Consider the following 13211-nt stretch of genomic DNA (forward strand, 5'->3'; position numbering starts at 1 on the left):
GAGGGTCAATGGTCGGCGGATGGCGTCACAGCTCGGAAAAAATGTGTACGATTCCTGTTGAGAGACTTGCAAATACGAAAGGGGCTGTCCAAAGTCTGACAGTCCTTTATGGTATACTGCAAACTTACAACTTTCCTGCGCACCGTGTAATTAGAATGACGATGGCGGCTTGCCGTCGGGAATTTCCATTTTAAATAAATGAGCGCATGGTGGTATGTCCCCTAAACGATGCTAGCTGTAATAAACCAGTGTATCCATGTTGTGGAACGATAGAAGGTTGGAATTGAAAAAGTCATGTCAAGAGAAGAAGCTAAGTGCTGTTTAATCAAGTGAACCGAGATTTTCAAAAAGGGGAAAATAGAAAAAGTAAAATGGTAAACATTAAAATGCAACTTGAACTTGCCGAATTAATTTTGACATTCCACAATTTCCAAAACACATATTCAGCCAATAATTCCAATCACAAAAAGGATAGCCACGACGAAAATAAATCCAGGACACCAGTCGGTCACTGATATGACATCAAAGATTTAATTTAATATTTGTCATTCAAATCTTTGTTTGAGTCATCAAATACAAGTGGGCAGTTATAGTGTAGGCCTGGGTCATTACTATTAAAGACAAATGATTCAAAGTGACAATGTGAAGAGATATTAACGCAATGGAAACACAAACTTGCAAGTGACGATCCAGAGCAGTCATCCTATGCATGTACTGTAAAATACATGGGTGGTGGTCTGTGGATTGTATAACAAATCTTATATCTGAAGATCAAAAAATTGGTTGTTCACTTTTGCCACTCCGAGTAACTTCCACCATAATCAGTCCATAATGTTTGTCAGTCTTGGACATATTATTTTCAAAAATTTCCTTTAGAATAACACTCCCCTCTAAACTTCCATAAAATTCACATCCTTGACGTAAAAAAAGGCCCGATCTTTTCCACAAAATCGGCTAAATAGAGATGGAAATACAAGTTGCATGAAAAAGGCCAATCACAGCAAGGGAATGTCCAAATGACACCTGATGCCCGTCAATAGACGGCGGGTCAATACAATGGGCTGGCTCCACAAGTGTGCAGTACTGCAAAGGACCGTCAATCTGGCATCCGCTTCCCAACTGCCGTCCACATTTTTTTCTGGGTCCAGTGATGCCAATCTTCCTAAGACCTTTCCATTTCAATGAAGGGAGAAAAGTGTCCTTTCAAGTTTCTAGTTGTCCCCTTTTGGACCACCCCGCCGCGGCGTTGGCAAAGTAAAATCCAAATTTCTGCCAGCAAAAAATTTGGTTTTTTGAAAAGGGATGGTGCGACTTCAAAAACCCCGAAAATCTGCAAGCAGAAAATGAGAAAATGGGGTTGTCCATTTTTGGAGCATCACAGTAATTTTCCCAGTGGGATTTGAAGTTTTGAAGTGACGCGCCACGAGAGTTGTTAAAGTAAAATCCAAATTTCTGCTAGCGGAAAATTGCGTTTTTTGAAAATGTTATGCGCAAAGTCCAAAATCCCGAAAATCTACGAGCAGAAAATGTGGTTGTCCACTTTTGACGCTCTATATTGTGACGACCCAGCTGTACGCGCTCATCCCTTGTTCATTATTTCATTGTAGAATGGTTATAGATGTTAGTCCGTTAGTGCACATATTCTTTTGGTGCGAGTCACGCACTTTTCCACAGGTGGAAAACGTGTGCGGCCACGCGTGACGCAGTACGCGTCAGTACAGTGACCGGGCGCATACGTCTATGGCACACAACTTTCAGCCAACCAGGGGTAATTGTATAAGCCGAGTTATCCAATCGCTTTTAAGGGGCGCGGTTAAGAATTACTCGGGATAAGTTTCCTAGTTAAGAGCAAAGATTGTATAGCGCCGCACAGCGGCGCAAGATGGGGAACTGACCATCCCGCAGTGTTAATTTCATGGAGGTCACGATCCGCCATTTTGGTGTGCAAATTGCGAGCTGTCTGTACACGAGACATATGGCGGCGGGAGGCTCTATCCACGAAAAAGGGGCAGTAAGGTAAATATTTACCCCCAATTAAGATTGAGACTTATATTTATCATAAATACAAATGTGTAACATCATAACTTAAAACCGTTGGAGATGAAATCGGAGAATTTTGGTGTGTTCTGTCGGGGCGTCCTATACCCTACACAACTGTTGGTCGAGTTCAGGGGGGCCTGTTTTTGATGCGGGTTTCTTGTTCTCGCGCTCGAACAGCGGGGAATACGACTCAAGAACACTGTTCTCGGAACAGGATCACACATCACCTCCTCGTCAGGGTTTTACAGGAATACACGGAAAAACTCGTGAGATTTTGATTTTCGAACAGCTGCAAAAAGTAGAGAGATGGCTCCAAAATCCATAGACCATGTAGACAATGGGAAGTTTTGCATTTTCCACAACACAGAAATGAATGTTCCTGTTTATATAGAAAAGAATTCAGCCCATCCAAACCTTAACTCTCGAATAACGTATATATAGTTATAGTATAGTTATAGACCTGGAGGAGAAAAAACAACCCTTCCGGTCTATGGCTGAGCAGAGTATGACGAGAAGTCACTCGGCCAACCAAGTCGTTGGTCTCCAACAACTATTCCAGAAATGATGGCCTTTGTAGCACTACTGATGTGTAGGGGTATCAACAAGCGGCCTCACTACAACATGTTCTGGAGCAACTGGGACATTGTACTCAGTATATAAATATTGACTGTAATCGAAGCCTCAGGAAAATACAATGCTCCATGGATCACCTCGGGAGGCTAGTTTTACTGTAACGCAAGATAAAGCAGTTGATATTTGAATCCCCAAAGACTCTGCAAAATTTAAAGGAACCAGTAAAGGAATTTTTCTTAGAATCACTTTTTGTGTATCTCTGTACTCTTCTCCCATGTATGGAGACTGTTTGGCATCTTTTTCAGTTACGTGAACTGAATAGTTCACTTTTTCAAACGTTCAAATTGGCAAATCATTTCTGGACAAGTGAGGGCGCTTTTGATTTGATGTAAATCCGGGAAGACATGGTTCAGGTTGCATGTTTTCATGTTCAAATTGTGAATCCCAAATTTGTCATCTGGGAACATTTCTGTGAAAAGGATTTTTGCTGGATTATTTCAAAATACTAACACAGCAATAAATTGCCAAAGAAAATAAAATCTGCCATAGCAGTGGTTAAAAAATCTAGAATTTTTCTGTGCACAAATCATTGCTCCGCTCATGAATATGCAAATTTCTCATTAGTATATTAATTATTTTTAATTATTATTAATTAATTATTAAAATATTTCTATTTCGCGGTTCCTTTAAGCTTAAAATCAATGATGGAACACAAAACTTGAATGTACATTCATCAAATTTAATTCCTAGCCGAACAGCAGCGTTTGCATACGTTCATTCATTAACCCATGTTGTTCGCTATGGGTAAAGTTCTTTTTCAGAATGAGGCTTCACGGTCTTTTTGAAGCGGTGGTGAAAAAAATAGTAAATCTTGCACGCGTTACATGACACACTTTCGGCCAATCAGAATCTGTGGGTGATGTGTTACCATGCAATCTATCCGACAACGGTGAACCATGTCTCGCAACAGATTTATTATGGCAAATATCACATTCTTCCGTCTGACCGTGGAGCTATTAAACGAATGAAGTCAGCACATACAGAGATCAAAATGGTCAATGACGGCCACCGCTAGCACTGTACGTGCTGCAAGGACAAAACAAATTACGCGCCGCTTGCAGGCTATAGGGAATGCACGGAGTTGCATTTGCAAAGGAGCGTGGGTACCACGCATGCGTGTCCGTAACACTTCCACACGTTCAACATGGCCGCCTTGAGGCGGATACCATCGTCATCCGAGACTTAAATTTCGATTATTTTAGTGATTGGTCTGATATTCCAATGACAATGAAAGTCTGGTTACGTCTTGACATCCCAAAAACGTCTCTCTTAACAATAAACAGAATTACTTACTAATACAAATTCTTCAAAAAATACGCACAAGAAAACTGAGAGAATGTAGCTGGTCCGGAGCAAAATGAAAAACGCACAAAAATATGGGAAGATTCGTTGTCCTTTCTATCACTGTCCACAACTGTCTCGGCATGAAACCTCACCACGTTGTCAAATACATTCATGCGGCATGTTTCCACCTTCTTTTAATCGTAGGAACCACTAGGATTGCGACTTTCGATATAAATATCGCAGTTCACTTTTTGGGTATTTGTTCTCTACCGCCGGAAACGCAAAATGTCATAACGTCCGACTTTTGCCAAATAACCACCGCTGATTTGGAATTTTTGAGCACGTATGTGGAGAACTGCGCGCGCATCTTCTTCGTGCATCTTTTCCACCATTTTTTAAACTCCAGTATGCCGCAGCGAAACACGGGGCGTCTGTGGGTTACCAACGACCTGGCGGTGGCAATCACTGTGTACAAAGAACGTCTAGGGTCTTCAACACTGGGTCTGGTAACCGCGCCTTGTCTATGGATCCGACCAGAGCGGTTAATCAGATTACGGTCTGTAAGACTTCGTTCTAACTCCTTGTGTTTGATAGCTCCGTGATCTGACCATAGAGCTACAAACCCATGATCTGACCAACAACCAACAGCTCCAAATATGGATACTAGCTATTCCTGACAAGCTGATAGGCCAAATTGGTACAACAGTAGCCCTGCTCTTGTTCAAAGATTAACCCAGCTAGGCTTTGGTTTTTGTGGAATTGTGTGATACAAGACTCAAGGAATTCCACATTTTGCAATCCCCTAAATGTTTCCTAAAACCCTGTTTTTATGAAAGGTCAGGACAACTTTGTGTTGTATGGCAGGATAAACCGCGTGTGACTGTCACCAGTTTTCCTTTACTCTTGATTAGTAGGATTACTGTGACCAACAGCAACTATGGTCCTGAAAGAGAAGGGACACAAGAAAAAGAAAATATTTACTTCATCCAATTCAGCTGTGACAGTGAAACTCTTGACAAAATATGGTAACTTAAGTGTTACTAATAAGCAGATTCGGTGTAAAAACTCTGCCTACATGCAAGTTATCGTGATATCAGCAAACCAAATACTGTCATTGAGTACAACAAGCATATGGGAGGAACCGATCTCGCATTACATCAGTGTGTGTACTATGCACATGCTCACCGATCGGTGAAGTGGTGGAAACGAGTATTTTTGCTCTTCCAGACATATGTGTTCTAAATGCAAGAACAGGGTAGTCTTAATACCAACCGTACACTGTCAAATCTTGACTTTCAACTCTCTGATCCAAGGCCTGGTGTCAATAGGGAAGAGTGGAGGTGCCAGACACGTGCACATGGGCATCCCTTGTATGGCAGAAGATGTACAGCATTATCCAGGCAAAACTATAAAGTGCAACTGTGTTGTTTGCAGTACCACAGCTTGGAGAAGGCAAACCCGCATGATTTGTAAGACGTGTTATAAGCCAATGTGTGTCATTGGATACTTGTCATTGGAAATGTCACTCCTAAGATTCATTAAATCTGTCAACAGTTTGCCAATTTTTGTTGGTTTTCATCCCAGTTGACTAGAAATCCCAAACCCCCGTTTCACTGTTGTGGTAGAAAAGAGCCAGCATGGTGCAGAAAAAAGAGTATAATAGTTTGGTATGAAGAATGTGTCAAATTTTATTGGTTTTTATTCCAGTTGACTAGAAATCCTAACCGCCCCCCATTTCAGTGTTGCGGTAGAAACGAGCCAACATGGTGCAGTTTCTCCCGACAGTGAAGGGGGTGGCATTCTATTCAATGATGGTAATTTTTGCTTTTGTTTTCAATGTAGACCTCTTATTTCATTTTAGAGTTCAATACAATTTTTTCCGGCTAGTGATAACTAATAAGATATTCGTTTTGTGAAATTCAGTTGTGAAAACATTAAAGGCAGACTAAGTGATTAGGTTGGTCTCTAGAAGTTTGGTGTAACTAGTCCTCTATGATAATATTGGTTTATTACTCACTGCATAAAGTCAGGTTATGCCCAAACAATCTGTAGAGGGCAGTATGTAAGCATGCATCGGGTTGTGGTATTGAGCTGATTGTTCATCTCTCTGTGGGTTGGTATTTGGGGGGGGGGGTAGCACAGAGAGGGGCTGGCGCTGAGAGGGTTAATGTTAAAGCCTTTTAGCTACCATAAAAAAGAGTTTGTAATTGCTGAAAATAATGCCAACCACATGTGGTGCAGACTGCGTGATTTCGTTGTAATAGCGTGTCTGTATCGGTGTTTTAGAGAAGGAGAAGTATTATCAGAACAGACGTAGTTCTCCTGCAGCAAATCGGCTGAAAATGGAAAAGTTAATCAGGATTTACCCATGTCTTCTTTTTATAACGATATACGAAAAGAGTCCGGGTGAAGTGTCAAAGGGGGGGGGGGGATTTTAACACCCCATCCTCCAGTTAAACAAATACCCTTTTCTGATCAGTCCCCCTTCTTCAGAGCCTCCTTTTGTCTTTTTATTCTGAAGTTGCGCAAACCTCAGGAATTTGCTAAACGTTGTACGCGTGAAGTCGGGTGACCCGTAAAAAATCCGGATGTTTAAGTGTCCTTTTTCGTACCCCCCCTCAAAATAGAATCATTGAAGTTGGGAAGTGGGTAAAACCATTTTGTTGTCCTTAAGTGATGGTAAACCTTGCCACGGGAATTCGGTCAGTTTACAAAATGATATATGTGTATTTCTGTGCTCAATTTGCTGTAAAGCTCTGTATTCTCGACAATAATCCACGTTAATAACCTTATATGCCTATTAAAGATTTGTCATTTGCCGTAATGACCAGTATCATAGATTAAATATTGATAAACTTCGGGATGAAAAACAGGAGGTGACGTGTATTTGCATCCTTATTCTCTGCGTGGGAGACGTAAGAGAAACCAAATGGGCATAAAAAGCCTTCTGTTTTTGGCTGACACGAAATTTCCTTTATTTATTATTTTGAAATTTCCTAAATTGTAAACGTTCAATAGAAGAACGTTCAATAGAAGAGATAACAATTGTAAACGTTCGTTCACACAATTGTTTCACAAAGTGAACACGAGGTAGTTTTGCTCAAAATAAATAACTGAAACGACAGGCCTAGAATATAGGCGCTAAGCCACCACACTACCGTGTTTAACTTAAAACTTGATCATCACGGCAGTAGCCCGGAGTTTAGCGCGAGTCGTCTCGGCAAATTGTATTTGGCCTTTAGGTCAAAAGGGTATAACACGCTAACTTTGTTCCGAATGGCACTGGCACAAGACCTTACTTAAGTTAGGTGCTGAGCGCAACCGCCGCGCCGCTGTTGCTGTGCTATAAACGTTTTTGATGTAGCCTAATTAAATTCCCCACGGCAATACCATGATGTATCAGAGGGTAACAAGCTTTTCTATCTCTGAGACACATTTTGAGAAATATTTTGTCCTCTGGTGGTTGAAGAGGATGGATAGAGCTTCCCAGATAAGCTCCACGCGTAAAGAAATTTAGTAAAGCCCCTGCATGGTCGAAGACATGGTTTCATATAAAGTTGTTTTTATATAAGGAGTAGGCAAACAGCGCAGTCGCTCGATAAACTGCTGCGTTTAGAAACCAGAGCAATTTTTCCACCAAAAATACCGTGCTGAGACTTCACGTATGGTCAATCACTGTTTTCGTATGGTATGACGTTACGGTCTGCATTGTTGCCTTGTCATTGGTGTTGTGATATGTTATTAACATAAATACCGAATGAGTTTCCGCTCCTATGTAAACGTAAACTATCGAGCAGCTTTACCGTTTTTCTGTTACCGTCTTTCATTTCTACGCGGGTGTAAATGTAAAAGCCAGAGGTAAAAATGCATAGGCCTATTCTACAATTAATTTTATGGTCTTTGACACACACTCTACTTTTTAGGGGGCAGTACTTTTAAAACGTTCCTCCACCTTCGCGGGGGGGGGGTGAAGTGACCCCAAACCTGGATAAACCACTTGGCCAAATTCCCATGATCCACTCCTGATTCACAAGAGTACAGTAAATGGGGATATTGTTGCCGTAAAAAAGACTCAGCACCCGAAACTGTCGACTGATGTGTCGATATAAAAACAGTCGAAATATGAATTCAAATAAGCTGCATCGGCGATAGGCCTATAGTAATAAGCTGTTCCTATTATATATCCTCGCAAAAAGCTGTCATTAAAATTAAATTTGTCTCCAAAGATAACACAACTTCAGTAATCGACCATATTTTTAATGTATCATTTATTTATTCATTTATTTATTAGCACTGATGTACCAAAGGCTGTTGGTACCATCGCTATTTATTTTCAAGAGAAGCTATTTTAACTTTCGTGAGCAGGTATCTTTATTTTCAGGAACTTAACAACACAAAGGTTTTGACATACTTTTTATGCATCTTCAGGTGACTTTGCCACAATATTACTTGAAAACCATAAAGAAAAAAATCAGACATTAATGTTTCTTGGAGTGGTTACTACAGATTAGAGTGTGTGGCAGGTGTGGCCCCGAGAAAAATCCCCATAGGTGGGGATGTGCGAGAGTTGTAGAAGCTCGCCGCGCAGCCTTTTACTATCAGGCCCCTTTATCTACAGCTGTGGAAGTGATTAATGGTTATCTGTGTACCACTTCCAGAAGTCTATTTTTAAGGATTCTATGTTATCGAATGGTATCGATACCGACAAATTAGGTGTACTTTATAGTAGGAAATCATAACCCCAGTATTCGTTTATACCATTTTCGTATCGATACTAAATGGTTTAAATATGACCGTTTGGACAGAAAATTTTGATTTGGGGGAAATTCAAAATAACGTAATTATTTTATTTTCGCGAAGTTCATAATGAAAAAATGCATGAAATAGATGTCAGAACGCATCTTCGATTTCATGTTAGATTTGTTATCATTAGACCAAAAAACACAAAATTTGTCATTTTATTTCGTTAACAGAAAAGGGTTTAAAATTCCCGTTGACGCTTCTGCGATTCAATTCCACTCAGAAATCTAACGAATTGTTTGTCGAGTCAAATTAATACTCATTTCCTGGAGGGAAATGAATATTAATTTGCTCGAATTTTTGAATCAGCTCCGATTGACTTTACCAAAGCCTTTTATCTCGTCAATCATAATATCATTATCAAGAAACTTATTGACCTTGGGGTTAGACACTCAATTATTCCAACTGTCTGTAGCTTCCTTTCTAATCCAAACTTGCTAATTATACTTCTTCTGTCAAAACTATTGGTCGTGGCGTTCCGCAGGGAACTAAGTTAGGCCCTATACTATTTCTGGTCCTAGTTAACGATGCTGCTATTGGAAGCCATAGACGGTGGAAGTACATGGACGATCGGACCCTCCGGGATTTAGTCAAATATGGTAAAAATGCTCAACTTCAATCCCATCTTGATGATCTTTCAGAATGGTCCAAGGCTAATGACGTTCTCCCCAAACCCGTTAAATGTCAAATAATGATGATCAGTTTTCTTCGACGCGTTATGCCCAACCCAATGTTTACCCTTAATAATATGTCGCTAAAGAAGGTTAATCACATGAACTTTTGGCAGTAACGATTCGGAGTGATCTTAAATGGGAAATTCATGTTGCTGATATTATCTCTAGAGCCTCTAGAAGATTATTTACCTTGGGTATTTTATATGATGCCCCCTTGGCTGACTTAATCTCGGTCTTCACATGCTACGTTAGACCAGTTTTAGAGTATGCAAGCCCAGTCTGGCATACCTCGATAAGTAAACAACTGGCTAATAAAATTGAAAATGTACAAAAACGTGCATGTCGTTTTATATTAGCCCCTCGTCAGTACCACAGCTACTCCATTGCCCTGGATGTGTCATTTCTAGTCTTGAAACTAGAAGGGATACCTTACTGTATAACTTTGGTACAAAATTTTGGAATCCCCCAGATTTAGAAATATGCTTCCACCCCTTAAATTGAACAACACAACTATCAGCATACTCAAAATGTAAAACTGATAGATACATGAAATCTACAATTCCACTTTTAGCTAAACTTTTGTAATTCTTAATATTTTTACTCGTATGTGGGAGTGAGAATTTGTCATTTCACCAACCGTCCTGAATGAATTGTCTTCAATGTTTTTCCCCCTGTTTGGGGAACATAGATTTATAACTTAATTTTTCATGATTTTTCATTTTTTTTTAAATTATGAATCATTTCCAAACTCCTACCATTTCATATTCACTTCTACTGATATGTGATGCTTTAGATTATTGTAAATGGGATTTTTATCAGCGACCCTGATGTGGCTGCCTACCCTTTATACTTCAATTGAATAAACCAGAATAAATAAATGTAGCTCTTACGGCTTGGTGCGCGTATGGCGCTCACTTGTGAGGTTACGCAAAACACGATAAGCCAGTGTAGTTGAGACTCTCAAAAATATGGATTCATTGTTTTGTATAAACATATTAAGTGATAATGTCAATAATCAAGAGGAACTATCATAGAATAATTTTAGAACTCTCAAGCCGGTACTTTATCAACCGTTTAAGCCCGGCCACGTGACGGGCTGTCAATCAATAGAAAAGGCTAAACTCTCTCAGGCATATGAATTATGCATAAAATGGTGATTGAGTAACTAAATGTATATGTATCCTTATTTAAGGCGACACAAAGAATCAATAAAATTATTTCACTAGGCTACTGATCTATTAGAATTACTAAACACAGAAAATTTTGCTTATTGCTATAAGAAATAAATGAACTCAAAACATCTCTACGGTATTTTAATATTCAGCACACAATGAAAAATGACTGTAACGGGCAAAACGTGGAAATTAAATTAATAGCAATTCCTGCCCACGTACAAGTACATACGTCTCTGGGTAATTTTGGGTACTTGACTTTTTAACGGCCCTATGAAGTTGTTCTTGTTTGTTCGTCTGATATGGATAGGCCTATTCATTGCGCAACCAATAGTGTACATTGTGTTGACTTATTGGCTGATGTCACTTTTCATTTTGTCATATCTATTTCTGAGCGTTATATCAGTTGTTCTGTGACCGACATAACGATGCTGCCCATCGGTGCAATTTTTGCCGAAGTTCTTTGTTCCTCCAGTAATAAATGACCACATTCAGCCAACTGTTGCTGAACAAGAACGCCTTTGCGATGATAACGTAACCTTCTTGGACGATAATTTGAAGAGGGTACAACACAAGCAAGATGAGACTTGGTGTCCAGCATAAAACGACAGCACCCGTCACAATGAAGACAGTTGTTGCCGACTTTGTAGTAATTCTATGTTGATTGTTCGGTTCTTCCACCGAACAGCTGTTGTGGTGTTGAGCAGCGATGCGTCTTGCCTGACGCCTTGCTATGTAAAGGATATACAGATACAGTACGAGGATTATAACGAGTGTGACTGCAAGAGTACTTATAGACGCAAATTGATACACGTTGCGGTAAACATAGTTACAAGTGAAGGAAGTCTCTTCTGTTGCTGTGGCTGGCGTCACAAAACCAAAGAGAATACATGATTCCAGTACGACCAATGTCCATAAAAGAGCTACAGTAATCTTAGATCTTCGTGATGTCATGATGTAATGATAGCGTAGTGAAAACACGATGGCTATAAAGCGATCGACTGTCAAAACAAGGAGTGAAGAGAAACTTATTTTTAAACAAGCTGGGTAGATTATTCCCCATGCAACGCAGAGAAAATCTCCTAGCACCCACCGCTGATAAATAATTTCAATTGTGTTTGGGAACGCGCAGAAAAGGCCAATGAAGAGGTCCGCCATGGTGAGGGAGGCCATGAAGAGTTTCGTAGAATCGTGAAGGGTGCTGAAGCGACGAAGAACAAACAGTCCAAAGGAATTGAGTACGACGATAAGAATGACAACACATAGCAATAAGACATTAGCAAAAATAGTGAGCAGTTCAGGTCCATCCCAGAGACTTTCCACGGAAAATGTTGCCGTTGAATTCATGATGAATTTCGTTCGTGGTAAACTACTGAAAGTGACAAAAGAATTTGGAAATCAGTTGTTTGCAGTGGGATATACACCCAATTTTTAAAAGCACTGAAGGGAGATATAAAAATCATTTCATTAAGAAGTCTTTGAAGCTGCTTCCAGATAGCTCCTTACAGATCATTCTCAGTTTCTTTCCGAATATTAACCGACATTTCTTCTTGACTGTCCTGATTGTACACAACCGAAGACCTAACGCTTGTCTATCTTGAAATCATACATAATCTGAGTGGCATACTCATCAAATCAAACAGTGCTGTTCGGTTGGTGTATTCTTGTCCATCAGGTAAAGAAAACTGCAGTTGATCCAATCTGACAGTTACTTAGTTTTCAAAGACTTGTTCTGCTTGCCGCGAGTAAAATAGCTGTTGCCTTGCATCCCATGCGTTATATTTAGGCCTACTCGCTGTAGATGACGGATCTGCCGGATGTCATGGCAACAAGATATTGCTTAAACTTTAATGTACATCGCCGATTATTTAACCCACTATAACTATTACGGACTTCAAGGAAAGTAATGCAATTATGGTCGCTTTTAAGCGTGTTCGATGACTAAACCACGTTTACCAGCAGTGGCGTATCCGGGGGGAGGGACAACTTGCCCCCTGGCGGTTTTTTTTTCAAATGATATTTCATAGGTGAGTGGAGAAGAAAGTAATAAGTATAATTGATTTATTAAATATTAGCATCAAAACCATAGGAAAACAACACCAGCAAATAAAAGCAAGGATATTGGAACAGTTAGTAAGGCTTAGTCTCCATTTGCAGTTAAGTTTTGTACCATGCACCACTTATACCACGCTGAATCGCGGGCTAAACGCAGGGTGAATTGTGGGCTACCTTCAGACTGGTTTAGGTTTGTTTCGCCACTCACGTCGTCGACCAAGAATGATGAATGATACCCTAACGTATCGCAGAATTTGTTTTATAGCTCACTCAGAACGGTGCCCAAAATTTCTTCTGCCCACATGCTGTTCGAACGAACGAAATTTTGAAGTGTTTATTTTGTTCTTCAAAAATTTGTTCACTCCAGAAAGTAAAAGCTATAATGATTTAAGAGGGTTTCCTGAAGACGAAAATGAAAAAAAGTGAAGAAGCTGAGAGAGAATGACGTCGAAATTTGTGCCCCTGTACATTTTCAATGGACCAACCAAGCTTTTTGCCACCATATGCCATTTATGCGATGATGCATATGCGCATCAGGTGCCACCTAAATTAG

At 40.0% G+C, this 13211-nt stretch overlaps 1 protein-coding gene across 1 annotated transcript; it reads right to left on the minus strand.

The window, feature by feature from the left end:
• Positions 1 to 8331: 8331 nt before the first annotated feature.
• On the minus strand, positions 8332 to 12335 carry LOC147796656 (alpha-1A adrenergic receptor-like). The gene has a single exon (XM_087146703.1). It carries the CDS (start codon positions 11948 to 11950, stop codon positions 11006 to 11008), a length of 945 nt encoding a protein of 314 aa, XP_087002829.1. The 5' UTR covers positions 11951 to 12335; the 3' UTR covers positions 8332 to 11005.
• Positions 12336 to 13211: the final 876 nt, after the last annotated feature.

This window comes from Acanthaster planci, linkage group LG15 (genome assembly GCF_054643075.1).
Source record: "Acanthaster planci isolate LZ-2023a linkage group LG15, COTS_SCS, whole genome shotgun sequence".
NCBI lineage: Eukaryota > Metazoa > Echinodermata > Asteroidea > Valvatida > Acanthasteridae > Acanthaster > Acanthaster planci.

Coding starts and splice junctions, on each gene's coding strand:
- LOC147796656 (XM_087146703.1), bottom strand. CDS start 11,950: ATGAATTCAACGGCAACATTTTCCGTGGAAAGTCTCTGGGATGGACCT.